The sequence below is a fragment of the Dromiciops gliroides genome, chromosome 4 (genome assembly GCF_019393635.1).
Source record: "Dromiciops gliroides isolate mDroGli1 chromosome 4, mDroGli1.pri, whole genome shotgun sequence".
Lineage (NCBI taxonomy): Eukaryota > Metazoa > Chordata > Mammalia > Microbiotheria > Microbiotheriidae > Dromiciops > Dromiciops gliroides.
The window spans coordinates 112804364-112823441 of NC_057864.1; the positions used below are offsets into that span (position 1 = coordinate 112804364).

Here is a 19078-nt window from a genome sequence, read left to right on the forward strand (position 1 = left end):
TGGGAATATATGGATAAATACTTTTACCACACATAAACAAAGATGGAGTAATTGTATTTACTGCTTGTATTTTTCAGTATTATCAACGGTTTTGCCCTGCCTCTGAAAGCAGAACATAAACAGTTTCTAATGAAGGTTTTAATTCCTATGCACACTGCTAAAGGGTTGTCTTTGTTTCATGCTCAGGTAGGTTCAGAAAAAAAAATTGAATTTATGATATACTTTTTGTCATAGAGGAAATTGGATGGTGGGGGTCCTTAGGTGTTCCTCTGTAAAGAATGCACACAGTCCAGTTAGAATAAAATGGTCTTTTATTTGGGTGCTAGAGAAAGTGAACAAGAGGGAAGTCGAAGACTTTGCCTCAAGGGGAGGAGATGGCTTAGAGACATCTTTCTCCCCCAAGCACCAAAGAGAGACCAAAGCTTTTATAGAAGATAGATGGGGTGACCGCCTAACAATGGAAAGTTCCTTTTGGGGTGAGATGGGAAAAACTTGAATGAGGGGTGGTCCTGATATCTGGAGTTATCTCTGCGGGGTGCTGCTCTAGTAGTAGTCACGCCTAATGGACTTATCTTCACCTTACTTCTTAGGTGTGTCCGTCCTTTAGTTTTGCTTTTCAAGGAAAAAACTTCTTCTGAGTTATCCCAGGCCCATATCACTTTTGAAGTCCAACAATAGTGAATAGAGCAGAGCCAGCTTTAAAGTGAGAAAGACTTGTGTTCAAGACCTCTCTCTGACTGGGATCTCTGTTAATATAACTGAGCAAACTTTTTAACTTTTCCTAAACTTAGCTTCTCAGGTCTTCTCCAGCTAAAACATTTTATAATTCTATGAAAGCTGGATAAATGTCATTATTGAAACACATTGAAAACCAAAATACTTATCTCTTTAAAATGTCCTGTAAATTTGTTCAAGAAACATCTTAAAATCTTGTATTTGCCTTTTTGTTTTATTTTGTTGTATGTTGTTCTACATATTGTCAGAGACAATAATTCAATATTTTCTATATAATATGAAGATAATGATATGTGATTATGTATTAATGAAAGTTAATCTTTGGAAATAGTACAAAACACTTCTTTTCCAAGGATTGAGCTAGTTATATTAGAAGTTTACATAAATCAAGATAAGAGTAACATCTGTCAAAATATAATAATTTCTAGTTATTTGTGTTCTAACACTACTACATCATTAAATATTTTTGTACAGTAATATTCATTTAATTGTCCCTTGTGTTTTAGCTAGCCTATTGTGTTGTACAGTTCCTGGAGAAAGACATAACACTAACAGAACCAGTAAGTGTTTCACTTATCTTTGTGTTCAGTAAACAACATAGAAATGGTGTGTGGGGCTAGTAATGTACATGAACTTACTCTTCTGGAAAGTTGTGTATAAAGTTAATGACCTTCCAACAACTAGCATGAATAATGAAAATCTAGATGTTTTAAAATAAGGTACTTTAGATGACTAGATCAAGTGATTGTGACATGGTATATTGGAAACTGGTGAAATTAGAAGTTTTAAAAGACTTGCTAAGTCAATTATTTCCTAAGTAGCTTTTAAAAAGTGAAAATTTTCCCTACTTCTGCAATCAGAGCCCACCATTTTAATTCTTTAGAGGCAAAAGTATTTCTTTGTCCTTGATGAAGATAGTATCGTTCTATTTCGAATTATAAATCAAACAGTGTTTACTAAGAAATCTCTATTACTACTTGTCACTAAGATGAAACTAATGCAGATTGATGATAGGATAAAGGTCATGGGATTTGACAGTACTGTATTACTAAAGAAAAAAATTACTTCTGATTCAAGAGCTATATAAGTAACATGAAATAGAGAAACAGGCAAATATAAAGACAAACCGTATATTTTTAACTTAGTGAACCCACTTGACCTTTAAGAGGCGAGTCTGGTGTTTGATATCCAAAAATACTTTAGATAAAGAGGTTTATGAAAAATAGTAAAGTATTTGAAATGCTAGAATTTTACTTTTCTTTATGTAATATGTCTTCTGGAGTTATTTGTTGAAATGCATTTTTAAAAAAAATATTGAGTATTATTACTTTAACACTATCAACATAAAGCAACAGGAATCCTTTCTCTACTACCCCACCTTTTTTTTTTTAATTTAGAGTTTCTCTTGGAGACAGCTGAAAGTATTTTTACAAAAATGATAGGTCAAAAAAATTATAGGTCAGAGTAACAATATTCATAAATATACTTAAGTCCACATAAACTATCCAATGTGAATATAAATAAAATTCAGCAACCAGCTATGAGGCTTATGCCTTACCCAGATCTACAGGAGCACTCACTAGAATTCACAGTCAGGAAACCTTTTAAATAGCTATTCACCCACTCATGCATAGTAAATCATGCTTTATTCTAGATAAGGAGTAGTAAAGAAAGCTAATTTCATTTAATATGTGTAAAACCTCTTGGTGGGGGGGGGAGGATGGGGTACAGTTTTATTTGTTCTTAATGTGTTTTTAAAATACTTAATATTTACTAGGAGGATTGCCATCTGTAGTCAAAGGCTTTAATTAGGTTTCCTTCATTGAAATTTCTAGCAAGCATCTGTATAAATTTAAATCCTGGTTTCCTTGTCAATTTAAAAAACCTGGGGGCAGCTAGGTGGCACAGTGGATAAAACACTGGCTCTGGATTCAGGAGGATCTGAGTTTAAATTTGACCTCAGACACTTAACACTTACTAGCTGTGTGACCGTGGGCAATTCACTTAACACTCATTGCTGAGAGAGAAAGAGAGAACGAACTTCTTACTGTGAATAAACAGCCTAACCTATATAGGATTCAGCACTATTAATAAACAAATTGTCAGAACTGTGGAATATGAATGCTGATTGAACCATACTATTTCTTTTGTTTTTGGTGCTGCTGTTTTTCTCTTTTGAGGTTTTTCCTTTTTGCTCTGATTCTTCTCTTATAACATGACTAATGCAGAAATATGTTTAATGTTATTATATATATATATATATATATATATATATATAACCTATATTAGATTACCTGCTGTCTAGGGGAGGGAGGGAGAAAAATTTGAAATTGGAAATCTTATAAAAACAAATGTTGAAAACTATCTCTACATGTAACTGGAAAATAATAAAATACTTTTATTTTTTAAAAAAGATAACAATACAATCAAATGGATTCAGAACTGGTTGGATTGGCCATAATGAAAGTTGTTAATGGTTCAAAAAACCCAAACCCATTGTCAGTTGTAAAATAGAGCTCCTACAAAAAAGACCCCACACCTTAGGGGCCTATTCTCAAAACCCTTATTTGCGGGGCTTGAATAGTATTTGGGCAGAATTTGTACAGAACCTCAGAATCAGAGTTGGAAAGGACCTCAGAAACCATCCATTTGGGACTTAAACCTAACCAAGAATCTCAAACCTAACCCAACTAAGTTCTAGTCAGAAGGTACCAATTCTCTCTCAAGAAGCCCATTCTGCTTTTGGAAAGCTCAGGAAAATTTCCTTTTTACGGGCCCCCAAATCATCTTTTCTACACTGTTAACCCTTCTGGAATCAAGGAGAACAAGTTAAATCCTTCTACATGACAGCCCTTCAAATATTTGAAGATTGATTTGTGTTCACACCCCTGGCCATTCCCCAAGCCTTTTCTACTCATATTAAAATTCTTTGGTTCCTTCAATCAATTCTCAGATGGCAAGGCCATTCTGATTATTCTCCTGGAAGCTTTCCAGCTTATCAGCATCCTTCCTTAAAAGAAACAGGTGGCTTCCTGTTTTAAACAGTATAACTTCCCTTCCCAAGGTAATCACAAATGTAACTTCTAGAGAGATGTATCATCATGTTAGAATCTGGATGCAGTATTGGGTAGTGAATGAGAAGAGAAAATAGATTCAATGACTTCCTCCACATATACTCATAAAATTTTGTTTCAAATAGAGGGTTTTAGGCAATTTAATACTATTTAATAGCTTATGTGCTTTTATTCCCCTTTCCTATTAAGGAAAACTAAAGGAAAACAGTTTTCTGGTCTAAAAATGCCAGGAAGGCCACAATCATTTATTTTACTTTAAGTAGATTTTAAAGTTTGTTTCAGGGCATAATCCTATTTAGTTTTATACCTGAATGTTTCTGAAGTAATAAAATAATGAAAAATATCCCAACTGTAAGTTTCTCCTTCATGCATAGAATACTTATGATTTTGCCTGAGTATTATCTGTCTGCCTTAGCTTGTTGGTTAATACCTATCTCTTTAAGAAGCCCCACTTCATAAATGCTGGGGTGAAAAGTAAGATTGTCATAGAATCATACATGGATAGTTCTATCATAATCACTTTCAAAAAAAGCAAGTTGAAATTTAAGTTACTTTCATGTGCGTTTTTCTATACGTTTCATAGAAACTCAAAACTAGAAGAGCTCTTAATAGATTATTTAATCTAGCTTGTATTATAGTAGTATTCCATATTACCTAAAGAAAATTGTTTTCTATCTCCAGGAAGTGTGATTTCCTAATCTCTATCTACAGGCTGTCCTGTTGTTTTAACAATTCCTAAAGTGAAGTTTTTAGGTATATATTTTCTCACAATTTAAACTCTTTTTAAAAATTATAACTTCTGGAAACATAAAATCATTTACCCTCATCCTTTTATAATTTTTCACATGCCTGAAGACTTTGTTGTCCCTTAGTGTCTTTAGTCTGAAGTTATACATTTCCTATGCTTAATGACTCATAATATCTTTGTTAGACAAGCCTGATGTGTACTTAGTGAATGAGATACACCTAGACAGTTAGAAAGTTGTCCTTGAAGGAAGAATGAAGAATTCCATTTATTTTCAACATTTGGTATCTAGGAACTGCTTTGTGGGCATGGTTGAAAAGACAAGATGAAATGGGAGAATAGCTAATAATCCAGTTTGGCTGAAATGTAGAATTCATAAATGGAGAAGTAGTGTGAAAAATTAAAAGTAAAGTCAGAATCTGATTGGGGTGGGGCGGGGGAATGTCTATCTTTAAGTGACAAGTTGGGTAGTTTATGTTTTATCCTACAGGTAAGTGGAAAGATAGCTGAGCAGAGTGTGGTGATAACTATTTAAGAGTTGATGACAAAGGGAGAGACTAGAGGTAGAGAGGAAGTTCCAGTAGTCCAAGTGAGGGGTAATGGGGACTTAAACTAGGGTACTAGCAGTGTGAGTGGAGAAGGATAGTTCAGATGTCTGAGAAATGCGAACACAGAATTTAGAGGATTTGGTAAAATATATAAGATTTATAAAAAGTGAGGGAGAGGGAAAAGTCAAAAATGGCTCTGAAGTTTTGAGCCTTGGCTAATTGTCAGTATGGTGGAGTGACAAACAGGAATAGGGAATTTGAATGGAGGAATATATTTTAGGAGAAGATGAATTCAGTTTTGGATATTTTGAGTTTGAGATGTTTAGAGGACATCTCAGAAGATATTTATAGGGAAATTAGAGCTATGAGGGAGACTGGATATATAGATTTGGGAGCCATCTTCATAAAGATACTCTAAATCTTGCAGAGGATGAAATTGTTAAAGGAGAAAAAGGAGTGATAGAAGAGGTGGCTAAGCAAGGACAGAGAGCGCACTGGGGAATATCCAAACTTAGGATGTAAAAAGAGGAAGATAACCTAGATAAGGAGACCAAGCAGGAGCTATCAGACAGATTGGAGCATTAGGTAAATAGTCATTGAAGCCAAGGAGGGAGAGAAATGTCTTGGAGAAAGATGGTCAGTGTTATCAAATACAGAAAAGTCTAGGATAATAAGGACTGAGAAAAAGTCATTTAGTTTAACAATTGAAAGGTCAATCGTGACCTTAGAGGTTGGTGTTAATGAAGTGATTGGTATGAAGGACTCTGGATGGTGGATCAGAGGGAGAGAGTGGGTTGGGAAGCATCAGAGACATTGATCAGAGGTAATTCATTCTAGAGATTTAGTACTGAAAAGAAGCTGAGAATATGTGATCATACATCAAGGGAAGTAGCTGAAGGTCAAGGGATGTTATTTTTAGGAAAGGTAGGATGTGAGCATGTTTACAGGGAAATGGGTATGAGTCAGAAGAGAGGGAGAAATTAAGTATAAGGGAGAAACAGAATGATTAAGGAGATGGGCAAAGATGGGATCAAAGGCACAGGGCAAGGTGTTTGCTAGACTAGAAGAAAGGCCTCTCTGTCCTTTTACAGTGGAGGGAGAAGATGGTGGGTAGAGAAAAGGTTTTTGTAATACAGAGAAAAAAAAGATAAAGGGAGTTATCAGTAAGGTAGAGGGAGGCAAAACATGCTAGCAGTGGTTGATTGAAAGAAGTGAAGTTTGGGAACAGCTGCTATTTCCTTTTTTTCTTTCTTTTTTTTTTTTTTGCAGGGAAATGAGGGTTAAGTGACTTGCCCAAGGTCACAAAGCTAGTAAGTGTCAAGTGTCTGAGGCCGTATTTGAACTCAGGTCCTCCTGAATCCAGGGCCGGTGCTTTATCCACTGCACCACCTAGTTGCCCCCCAGCTGCTATTTCCAAATTATAAATCTCTCAAATCTTTCATATGTTGAACCTTTCCTATATGCTTAATATTATAACTTGTATTATAGCTATCTACATTCTTGACTTGCTCTCTCATTGTAAGCTCCAAGGAGACCAAGACAATCTTACTCATCTTGTTTTCCCACTACCTAGCATGATGCCTTGTATGTATTATGAGCAGAATAAATATTTATTGACTATAGCATATATTTTTTCTTTAAATGTATTTTAAAGTTTGTTTCAAAATGAAGTTCCATTTATTTGTATGTACTTCAACAAACATTACATTGCTTGCTGTATATAGGTCACTGAACTAGATGCTAGACAAGGTATCAAAATGATTAAGAATGAGATTCCTATTCTCTTGAAGTTCAAAACTGATTTAGGGGAATGGAATATAATGTATATACAAATTAATATTTCTAAATCAATCTAAAGAATTTAAAATATTATTTCATATACAAAGAAGTAAAGGTACATTATTCTGCTTTAAAGTTATGTTTATGAAACCTTGTAGTCAATAAAGTTTTCAAATTTGTATCATGTGCTTATTGAAGATATATCTAGTAGTAGATATATCTATATCTATATCTATATCTATATCTATCTATCTATCTATATATACCTTTTAAAATTTAATGAAATATTCACCCAAAGCAATGTATTAATATTATGTGAAATTAATATTATGTGACTTGCCATTAAATCTCAACACTTGGGGCAGCTAGGTGGCGCAGTGAATAGAGCACCAGCCCTGGATTCAGGAGGACCTCAGTTCAAATCCGACCTCAGAAACTTGACACTTACTAGCTATGTGAACCCTGGGCAAGTTAACCCTCATTGCCCCACCAAAAAAAAAAAAAATCTAGACACTTGTTTTCAATTAATTTTGAGTCAAAAAAAATGAGAATGAAGTATGGTACTATAATAAACACCTGTATTTGAAATTGAACTAACTCAATTTTTTTATTCTTAAAATTAATCTTGGTTTCTATATCTCTTTAATAGGGTTTAGTGGGATTTTATTAGAAAGTGAAGATGTGACATATTAAGTCTTTAACTGAGATGTAATTAATTATCCAGCATAAGCACTCATATGATTACTATAATGGTTGCATGTTTGGTCACAAGAAAGGAGAGAGTGGAATCTTGGAGTCAAAAAGCTTTGGTTTAATTTTATGGTTCGCTGTTTATTTGCTTGGAGAGGACATTTAGTCTCTTGAGTTTTAACTGCCCTATGAAGTTTATAGGATTGTTGGAAGTATATAAAATGTGATAATATGTATAGAAGTATGTTAGCTATAAATTACTAAGCAAATAAAAACTCTTATCATTAGTCAGATTTAAGTATCTAAAGACATGTTAAATTTTTTTTTATGGTTAATTGGTACTAATGTGCCATTATACCATTTAGAAGCTTAATATGTTAGGCTGTTTTAAAAAGCAAATTTTTCCTACTATTAAAATTTTTCTTTTTTATAGGTGATCAGAGGATTGCTGAAATTTTGGCCAAAAACATGCAGTCAGAAGGAGGTAAATCTTAGAATATATATTTCAACCTCAATAAAGTCTGTGCTTATTTTTAACAAAAAACATCTTTCCCTCCCACTAATAGTTGTACTCTTCTCCTTAGCTAGTCTTTGGTTAGTTTTAATACTTCATAAAAACATCTGTTTAGGTCTTGTATTTCTACACCTCTCTACTTGAACATAACATCAAACTTTTCTTTCTGTATTTGATAGGTGAATGCTGTCAGTGGTATGATTTCTAACCACTAGTGTACTTTTAAAATCATACTTATTTTTGTTGTTTCTTTTTCTCATAGGTGATGTTTTTAGGGGAAATTGAAGAAATCTTAGATGTAATAGAGCCAACACAGTTCAAAAAAATTGAAGAGCCTCTCTTTAAGCAGATATCGAAGTGTGTGTCAAGTTCTCATTTCCAGGTTTGGTAGCCTATTTTCAGTGAATCTATTTCATTTAAAAACTGATCCTTTTTGTTATCTTCTGGTTCTAACTTTCCCAAATATCTCTTTCAGGTTGCAGAAAGGGCATTGTACTTCTGGAATAATGAATATATTCTTAGTTTGATTGAGGAAAATATTGATAAAATTCTTCCAATCATGTTTGCCAGTTTATACAAAATTTCCAAAGAACACTGGAATCCGTATGTATTCTGAATACTCATATATTTCTTTTTCTATTTTTTCTTATTTAACCTCTAAATTTTACTTAAACCTTATCAAATTTTAGTATTCCTCTAACCACAGACTGTCCTAGTCATTCCTTTATCCCTTTGTGTTCTTGTTTTTGTATCTTTGTAAAATTTTGGATATTTTTTTTTTTAGTGAGGCAATTGGGTTAAGTGACTTGTCCAGGGTCACAGAGCTAGTTAAGTATTAAATGTATGAGGCCGGATTCGAACTCAGGTACTCCTGACTCCAGGGCCAGTGTTCTATCCACTGCGCCATCTAGCTGCCCCAAATTTTGGATATTTTAATACAGGTCTCTTTAAACATATTTTGGTCTTAATTTTGCTATAATTAGAATCTTCTTGAGGGCAGGGTTTATCTCATACTCTCTGAGATCATAAGATTATGGATTTAATGGTGAAAGGCTATCATTTAGTCCAACCTGTTAATTTTCTAGATGAAGAAACTGAGGCCCTGTAAAGTGATATACCTTGCCTACAGTCATGCAGCTAGTAATAAACAGAGCTAGGTTTTGAAACCATATGATGTGAGGGAGGATATGATATAGTACATATAGTAGAAAATCCCTGTAGTTTGAGTTGGCTCTGCCATTGATTACCTGAATGACCCTGGGCAAGTCATTTCTTCTGAGTATCAGTTTCCGTATCTTTGAAATTGGGATTTTGGGTCCAATGGACTGGACGAGATGACACATAAGGTCACATATAACTCAATTCTATATTCCCCTAACTCCAAATCCAGTATTCTCTGCCCTGTAGTTAAATGGGTGCTCAATAAATATTCAAGCTTGATGGATGGACCCATGGCCTCATCTCTTCAAAGTGATAAAGTTTTATCAATCTATTCAAAGCTCAGGGTAGATAAACCCTCTGTTCTAATCACTTTGAATTGATTATATGTAGGCCTAAGTCTTATTCTATCTTAGTATTAAAGCTAGTTCCTGGGCACACACAGACCACTAAAGGTCCCAGGCTTGATATTAGGTCTCTTGTTTATTGTACAATAAACTTCTTGACTGCAGTTACCCTTTGCTTTCTTCCTACTGGCTGCCTTACAGGTCAGGATGATGGAATTCTAGAATGCCAGAACTGGAAAAGGGGGCACTTTCAACTCCCCCCCCCCACCACCTTTGTTCTTGAAAATGCGGTGTCTAATACAGTGAAACATAGAGCAGAAATGAAAGTAACCATGTTTAACTCAACCAAAAGATCTCTCAACATCAGTAACACATCTGGATTCCTTTTTTCTAGGACCATTGTAGCGCTAGTGTACAATGTGTTGAAAACGTTAATGGAGATGAATGGCAAACTTTTCGATGATCTTACAAGCTCATACAAAGCTGAAAGACAAAGGTATTTATTATTTTAAATGACTTGAGTGTCCATGGTCAGTGGTCCCAGGTGGCTCATATTGAAAATATCAATGTGGTATTTAATTCTGACCAGAATGACTTCATGAAGATATATTTTAGAGTATTTATGGAAAAATTAGTTGCATTTTGAACTTTACGCTAAATAAAACTATCCAAACAGCACTCACAAATCATCTTCACATGTGCTTATCTCTTTTTAATTTATGCTAAGCAGAAATAGCAAAAATATATCATATCTTGGAAGAGACATATATGCATACACACACACACACACACACACACACACACACACACACACACACACACACACACAGCATTTCTCCAGACTAATTTGGCCACAGAACACATGGATTTAAAGTATAGGATGCACTGTCCATTTGCAGGGGGAGTGGGGAGAGAGGCATTCTATTTTGTATATGGAAATGCTTGTTTTATTTGATATTTGCTATGTTCAGAATTTGAAAAAATAAAAATAAAACATGATAACCCATAAATGCCAGGCCAGGAAGACTGGAAAGTGTGGCATTTTCCAAAGATGGAGGGGCCCGTGGAAGAATTCTGGTACAAAGTAGAGGGAAAAGGCCTATTTTCTAATCTGAAAATTGGTACAAACAATATTTTTGATGCAGACTAACATTATTGTTTTGGGAAAAAAGACTAACATTGACCAGCATTGAATGTGCAGAACATTATGGTTTTATGAAACATGGTCATAGATTAATGCTGATAATCATTGATAAAGCTTTCATATAAATTGCCCCAAATCTTCCATTCACCTAATATGGACCATAAACTCTAGAAAACTTAATTGGTCTGGTAAATATAGTTAAATAAAATGTGTCCAGAAAACTAATATCTGTCTATACTTTCATATTGCTGATGTACCTTTTTAAGTTTTGAATTTCAAATTCTATCCCTCTCCCTTCTTTGAGACAGTAAGCAATCCTATAGAGGTTATACATGTACAGTCATGTACATGTTTCCATATTAGTTAATCTTCAAGACTCAGGGAGGGAAGGGAAGGAGGGAAAGAGTGAAAAACAGTATGCTTCAATCTGCATTCAGACAATATCAATTCTTTCCCTGGAGGCAGATAGCATGTTTTATGATGATGTATCTTTTAAAATGGTGTTTTCATGGTTCTTATGTTTTCATGGTTCATAGAATTTCAGTTGGAAGACACTTCAGAGATGATTTAATTCAATTTCTATCGTAGCAAGAATTACTTTGACAGCATCTCAAGCAAATGGTCATCCAGCATCCACCTAAACATCTCCATGATTGGAGAGGCAGCCTAACCCTCTCTGGGGCAGTTCTAATTGTTAAGACATTTTCCTTCATATCAAGCTGGAATTTTCTTCTCTGCTAGCTCACATTGACCCTCCTTCTGCCCACTGGGCAAGTAAGACAAGTCTGATCCTTTTTCCAGGTGACAGCACTCGGGCTGCTTGAAGATGCTTCAGTCATATTCAATTCTTCTTTGGGGTTATCTTGACAAAGATATTGGAGTGTTTTGCCATTTTCTTCTCTGGCTCATTTTACAGATGAGGAAACTGAGGCAAACAGGGTTAAGTGACTTGCCCAGGGTCACACAGCTATGAAGTGTCTGAGGCTGGATTTGAACTCAGGAAGATGAGTCTTCCTGACTCCAGGCCCAGCACTCTATGCACTATGGTGCCACCTAGCTGTCCCCACTTGATGATACCTAAATCCATTAAATCCTCTCCTCCCCAAGCTAAGAATCCTCAGTATCTTGCACTGGTGTTTGTATGGCCTGGTTTCTTGTTCCTTTTCTGTCGAGGATGCCTGTCACTGACTGTGCAACCACTTGTGAACATTCTCCCTAAAATAAGACAATTGGAAGAGCATTTGTGTTCAGTGGAGATGTGAGCAAGCACAGTAGAATTATGGTATTGTAGAATAAGAATGTTTCTTATTCTAGAGCATATTCTTCTATCAGTACAACTGAGCTTTTGACTGCCATGTGTCACTGTTGACTCGTGTTGGATTTCTGATACATTAAAACCTCCCGGTCTTTTATATTTGACCCATTGATTTGCCGAGCATTGTTTTAAAACTAAGTGTACATTTATCTTCATGAACTATCATTTTGTGAAATTTGTCCCATTATTAGCCTACATTCTTTTTGGATATTGGTTTTTGTCATCTAGCATACTGACTGTCTTCCTAAGCTGTGGATCATCTCCACAAAAACAAAGCAAGAAATAGAAAACAAAAAACTATACTTCAGTCTTCACTCATACTCTCTCTCTGGAGGTGGGTGGCATTTCCATCATGAGCCCTTTGGAATTGTCTTAGATCACTGTCTTGACCAGAGTACCTAAGTCTTTCAAAGTTGATCATTGTCACAATATCACTGTTACTATGTATGATGTTGTCCTGGTTCTGTTTATATCATTTTGCATCAGTTCATACAAGTCTTCCCATGTTTTTCTGAAAGTATCCTACTCTTCATTTTTTTTTTTGGTGAGGCAATTGGGGTTAAGTGACTTGCCTAGGGTCACACAGCTAGTAAGTATTAAGTGTCTGAGGCTGGATTTGAACTAAGGTCCTCCTGACTCCCAGGCCAGTGCTCTATCCACTGTGCCACCTAGCTGCCCCTACTCTTCATTTCTTATAGCACGATGATATTGTATCATAATCATATACCCCAATTTGTACAGTCATTCTCTAAATGATGGGCATCCTCTCAATTTCCAATTCTTTGCCACCACAAAAAGAGCTGCTATCAATATTTTTGTATATGTAGGTCTTTTTCCCTTCTATCTCTTTGGGAGATAGACTTAGTAATAATAATGTTCCCCCCCCCAAAAAAAAGTAATAATAATGTTGGGTCAAAGGATATGTAAAGTTTTATAATCTTTTGGGCATTAGTTCTCTAATCAACAGTGATTTAGAGCATTTTTTATGTGACTATTGATAGCTTTGATTTCTTCTGAAAACTGCCTGTTCATATCCTTTGATCATTATTGATAACTTATTTTCTAAGATTTTTCAGAGATCACCAGCAATCATATCTGAATCTTTTGATTTAAGGTCATTTATGTTGCCTTTCAATTCTCTGTGAAATATATTTATTGTCCTTCCAAGTCTGAAAAACAGTTTTTAGTAGAAAAAACAGAGACAAAATTAGGTCTTTGAGTATTTCTGCATTCTTTTAATCTTTCATTATCAATGATCCATCTACTCCCAGTAGCTGTCCAGTCTTTTCTTTGATCTTTCTCTTTCCCTCATCATAGCTTCCAGAAAAGCACTCTTGGCTGTCCTTAACATTCTTTACAAACCTCAGCCCATTTTGAGTTTTGGCACTCCTGAAATTCTTATAAGACCATCCCACTCTTTTGTATTTATTTCTAACTCCCTTGCCTTGCATCCTTCTTTTCCCTATGTCTTTTAGAATTCTAGGTTGGTCAGTACATTCTCTCTAGAAGCACATCAATCTCTTTAGACAGTTCCTTCATTTCTTCTTCATCAGAATTATTTGTGTTATGTCATCAGGATTTTGTTACTCAGAGAGGACCCATCCGTCTTCATCTGACATCTTCTGAGGCACTGTGATCCTGCCTGTGTGATTTAAAAAAATAAAACTTTTCCATCATCTGGGAGGTACAAGTATGATTGTGCTCAACATTTCCTTATCTATTAGTGACTCTAGGACAGCATGCTCACTTTTATTTTCATTATTTCTATTTTGGCATCTAACGTCTCCTCAGAAACACGAGATAAGACCTCACCCCCTTCATTCTCACCTTCTAAAGCCTGAAATTATCAGCAAGGCAAATCACATCTCAATTGCTTTGCTTTTTTTTTTTTTAAAGCAGAAAAAGAGATCTAGCTGTTGTCCAAGTAGTTAAAGCTTCCCCATCATTATTATTTTCCTTAGTGTATTTGTTTTTCATTGATCTTCTAGACCATCATCCATTTCTTCTTTCCAGTTGGATGCCCCATAAAATACTCTCACCACAATGTTGCTTCTGTTCCTCCATTATCTCTGCTTTCCATCATGCTTCGTGGGGATATTTTTGCTTCTGATGGTTATTTGTAACTGATTTAGCCATTAACAAAGATGATATTTTGAAGTTAACCACGATTCTTTACTGCGAAGTTGGAACTCATGTCACTGGCTCTGAGTCAACCAGTCAAGAAGCATTTATTAAATGCCTGCTATGTCAGGCACTGGGGTTACCAAGAAAGTCAGAAGTGGCCCCTGCTTTCAAGGAGCTCTCCTAGTCTAATGGGAGAGACAACATGCAAATAACTCTGTACAAACAAGTTATAGACCGAATAAATTGGGCCTAACCTCAGTAGATATAGATGAGCATTTCCTATGTAGAAAAGACAGTCAAATCTCATATCATTGCCTCCAAAGCTTTATTTTGGGGGCTCTAAAAATGAGGGGAGGAGCACCCATACTGTTTTGCTGCTTGAGATGAGACAGATGTGTTTTATTTGGGAAATAACAGGAATCAAATGCTTTATCAAAAAACAGTTTGGTGAATGTGGATGAGGTCTGTTCTCCCCCATCAGTGTTATGATGCATGGTATGTCTCTCTTAATGCTGGCCTAAGCACTTCTGATTGCAATTGTTTTTTGATCTTTTCTGCAGAGAGAAAAAAAAGGAATTGGAACGTGAAGAATTATGGAAAAAATTGGAGGAGCTAAAGTTAAAGAAAGCTTTGACTGAAAAGCATAACAGTACTCACAGTGTGCACAATGCACTCAACAGTACAAGTGCCAAATAAATGAAATGATGACGACTTCTGCTTGAAAGGCAGACTTTTTGTATACACTTTTTTGAAATATGTAAAAATTTGCAAAGGAAAAACCTCAACAGTATAATGGAATTAAAAGGCCAATTTTTTTTTCTGGCATCTGTAAATGACAAATTTGTGGACTAAACGTAGCCATATGTTACATCATGACCACAGTCTATTGTAACTTTTTGTCTAATCATCGATTTATTGTCACTTCTGAAGTTTCACAGAAATGAATGAATTTTTATTATACATGATATGAGTGAGATAATTATGGGAGTGGTGAGAATTATGACTTGAATTTTTCTTTTGATTGTGTTGCACATAGATGTAGTAGTCTGCTATGTACATTTTTAAATGTGCTTTTCACATTGCTGCACACCTTGGTTGAGTTCTAGGAAAGGCAGTATTTCCTAAAATAAAACTAAGGTACAATCCTTCCTTTCCTTCTTTTTCCTTCCAATAACACAAAGGGAGGAATAGCCTAACTTGCCCTTTTACCTTTTGTCCTTAAAGATATTACTGTATTCTGGAATTTGAGTGAAAAACTTAAAACTTCCAGGAAAAAAAATTGTGATATTTTTAAAGCACAAGTTAGAAATAAAAGCTGGGAAAAATAAACCAAAATTCTCCAGCATGTTCCTCATGGTCAGCTGGAGAACATGCCCCTCTACCTGCCATCCCATTAATGACATTCACTGGTCAGCAGGCAGCTTCGTAGAAGAGCGATGATGACATGATCTCTGACATTACCTCTCATTCATTCCTCCTCTTCCTTTCGCCCATGAAGCACAGGGCTGAAGGCAGGGCCTCCAGAGCCCTTCCTCCATCCCTTTCTCCATCTTCTCCCCTCTGCTCCCCTCACAGGAGAAGACTTTTCAGTCACTTAGTGTGGGGAGGCAGAATTCTAATGATCACTGCCCGGAGTTATTTAAAAGAAATGCAGTACACTTCCTAAATAGAAGATTCAAGAAACTGATTCTAGGGGGCCTTGTACATTTTTACTTGATCAGATATTTCTCACATCTTTTGTTATCAGAGTACCATTCCAATCTCTTGCGGTTACATAGAAAGCTGTTTTGTAATGGAAGATCTTCACTGGGGGATTGAGCAGCATTGAATAAAGTCTATGTTTGTAGCTTGTTGTCTGTTATCTTTTGTCTTCTGACCACCAAGCTCTAGAAATAGCGCTGACTAGAATTATGCAGCAAGGTTTACTTGATAAAAAGAGCTGAACACAAGTAAGAAGCTTATCCTGATTTAAAAGTAATGATGGAGCATGTTAGGGGTGTAGGGACACACACACACACACACACACACACACACACACACACACACTCTCTCTCTCTCTTTCATTTTATCAAAACATGAAGGCGGATGCCAAGGCCAAATGTTGCAGCCAGTAGCAGCAGTCAGCTGGATCTTATGCTAGTGGATTGATTTGTAGGAAATTTTAAAATCCTATACCAGCCTCCCCAGCATACCACATGGTCCATGTGAACTTAGAGAATACAAATTAATTTTAAAATTAGTTTTTATAAAATAGAAGCAAGAAGACAAGTTATAGTACAAACCATTGCTCCCCTGTTAGCACAGATTATTTTTGTAAGAAATTTTATTTTTAATTTTTTAAATTTTTTATTATTTTAGTTAATTGCTTCATATCCATTCTCTTGCCAGGCATTCTTAACTGGAAGTCTGTAAAACCTAGGTGACGCAGAGGAAGAGAGGGTGCTGGGAAAACTTGAATTAAAATCTGGTCTCGGGCACTTCCTAGCTGTGTGACCTCTGCCTCATTTTCCTCAACTACAAGATGGGTATAATAATAGCACCTACTCCCCTGAGTTTTTGTGAGGATCAAATGAGATAGTAATTGTAAAATGCATAGCACAATGCCTGGCACCTAGTAAGTCCTATATAAATGTTTACTAGCTAATATTTCTGTTTTAATATTTTGATAACTATTTCAGTTTAATTGGTTTTCCTTGTAACCCCATGTATTTTATTTTACAAACTTAAAGGCCTGTTACTAGGTGGCACTGTGCATAGAACACAGGGCCTAGAGCCAGGAAGACCCAAGTTCACATCCAGTCTCAGACTCTTGTCTTAACTGTATGACCCTGGGCAAGTCACTTAACCTCTGTCTGCTTTAAATTCCTTCATTGTAAAATGGGGACAATCCTAGCACTTACCTCACAGGGTGAGGATTAGATGAGACAGTATTTGTAAAGTACTCAGCAAAATGTCTGGCCCAGAAAGGCCCTTAAATACTTGTTTCCTTCCTGTTAAGACATTTTGGGTTCATGGCACAAAGAAGGCTAAGAACCCCTGCTCTTTTTCTCCCCATAAAAGTAGCCATGCTTCCTTTGTGGACGCTGGGTCATTTACCTCAGGTGCTAAGAAACCTGCCTTGCTGAAGTATTACTAAAAGTGGCAGGCATCCTCTCCTAGAGTCTGCTCATTGTCCCAGAAAAAGGTCTTTCTAAATTCCCATTCCCTTATTTGAATCCCACCCACATCACTTAGGAAAGCTGTGTGATCCCCAGCAAAGAACTTCTCCGAATCCCCATTTTTTCACAGTTTAGCAGTGTCTGGTCCAGAATAGGGCCTATATAAATATCTCTGCCCTTCTCTTCCCCGCTTTTTCCTATTTGTAAAATATGGATAATAATATCCCACTGCCCACTTGTTGTGAGGAGAGCTCTTTGTAAACTCTTAAAAGGCCGTTACTCAAAGTACTTTAACTAAAGATACCAATTTAATGCCAGCCAGCACTAACTCCCAGCAGCAAGATTCAATGAGCGACTCTCAACCGAAGAAGTGTGGGTGAGGGAGATGGGCCAGCAGCAGCAGCCACCTTCCAAGGGAAGAAAGGGTCGGCAGGCAGCCTCATCCTTCTGCTGGGAGGCTCTCTTTCTATAAAGTTTCTATTTTAGGCTAAGTAATAGGAGTTGTTTTTTTTTCACTTGAGTAGGACTGCAGTACAGGCTTTGACTTGGCTATGTAGCTAATTGTTTTAACAGTATTTTCTTTAAATAGCTAAAGATACTTATATCCTTTTCTGATTCTCCAGAGTTTATTCTGTCAAAAATACATTTTAGGGGGCAGCTAGGTGGCGCAGTGGATAAAGCACCAGCCCTGGATTCAGGAGTACCTGAGTTCAAATCCAGCCTCAGACACTTGACACTTACTAGCTGTGTGACCCTGGGCAAGTCACTTAACCCCCATTGCCCCACCAAAAAAAAAAATACATTTAAAAAGTTCTCTGTGAACTTTATATAATGTAGGCAACACAGTTCAGGGTGGCCTTCGAAGTACGTTTTTATTTTAAGTTTTAAGCAACACTAAAGTGACCTGTCATCTTTAAAAGATATTTATTTCTAAAATACCTCTCATGAGGCTACTTTTAGTACTATCAATGTAAGCTCTCACAAGTGTTTCTGGAATAAATTGTATGCTTGGCTCTGCGTTTGTCCTAAAATAAGATGTAAGGAGAAAGCATCGGTGGAATTGTTTTCTCATGCTTTTGTGGAGGAGAAAAATTGCAAGGGATAGTTTTTGATGGGCTTCCTTAGCCAAAAGCAGAACTCATTCTTCCCTGTAGGACACAGGACAAATGTGCCCCACTTATCAACTTGATCTCCCTCCCTCCCTCCCCAATTTGAAGAGCAACAGCATAGTGAAAATTTTGAAACTGCTGATCTAATTTGGTCAGTGATTGCTTATGCAACTGGAAGAGACTTTGAGAAATCACACAGGTGTTGCCTACCTAGTCATAAAGTTAATTTCTCTCTGGTACCAGGGGCAGCTGGAGTCAGGAAGTCAAATCAAGCCTCAGAGACTTCTAGCTCAGTGACCCTGGGCAAGGCACTTAAACTATGTCTAGCTCAGTCTCCTCAGCTATAAAATAAGGATCATAAGAGCACCTACCTACCCAAGGTTCAAATGAGATTTTTGTAAAGCATTTAGCACAGGGCCTGGGATATAGGTGCCATTAAATACTTATTCCCTTCCCCAACTAAGTACTGAGACCTGTCTCACTGGAAAAGAAACATTAAAAGTCGCAGACCAGACCAGTAAGCATAATCTTAAATTGATGGAACTGTGAGGGGTGCTAAGAAGTTAAGAATTAACAGTTTGGGCAGCTAGGTGGCGCAGTGGATAAAGCACTGGCCTTGGATTCAGGAGGATCTGAGC

The 19078-nt window shown here is 36.3% G+C and overlaps 1 protein-coding gene across 1 annotated transcript in view; it reads left to right on the forward strand.

The window, feature by feature from the left end:
• PPP2R5A (protein phosphatase 2 regulatory subunit B'alpha) overlaps window positions 1-16019 on the forward strand; it is an 87188-nt gene extending 71169 nt beyond the window's left edge. Inside the window, exons 7-13 of the mRNA XM_044000122.1 lie at window positions 78-186; window positions 1242-1295; window positions 8005-8055; window positions 8348-8467; window positions 8561-8688; window positions 9985-10086; window positions 14734-16019. Coding sequence (XP_043856057.1) covers window positions 78-186; window positions 1242-1295; window positions 8005-8055; window positions 8348-8467; window positions 8561-8688; window positions 9985-10086; window positions 14734-14869 — 700 coding nt within the window. The 3' untranslated portion in view covers window positions 14870-16019. The remainder of the gene's footprint in view (window positions 1-77; window positions 187-1241; window positions 1296-8004; window positions 8056-8347; window positions 8468-8560; window positions 8689-9984; window positions 10087-14733) is intronic.
• The last annotated feature ends 3059 nt before the right edge of the window (window positions 16020-19078 follow it).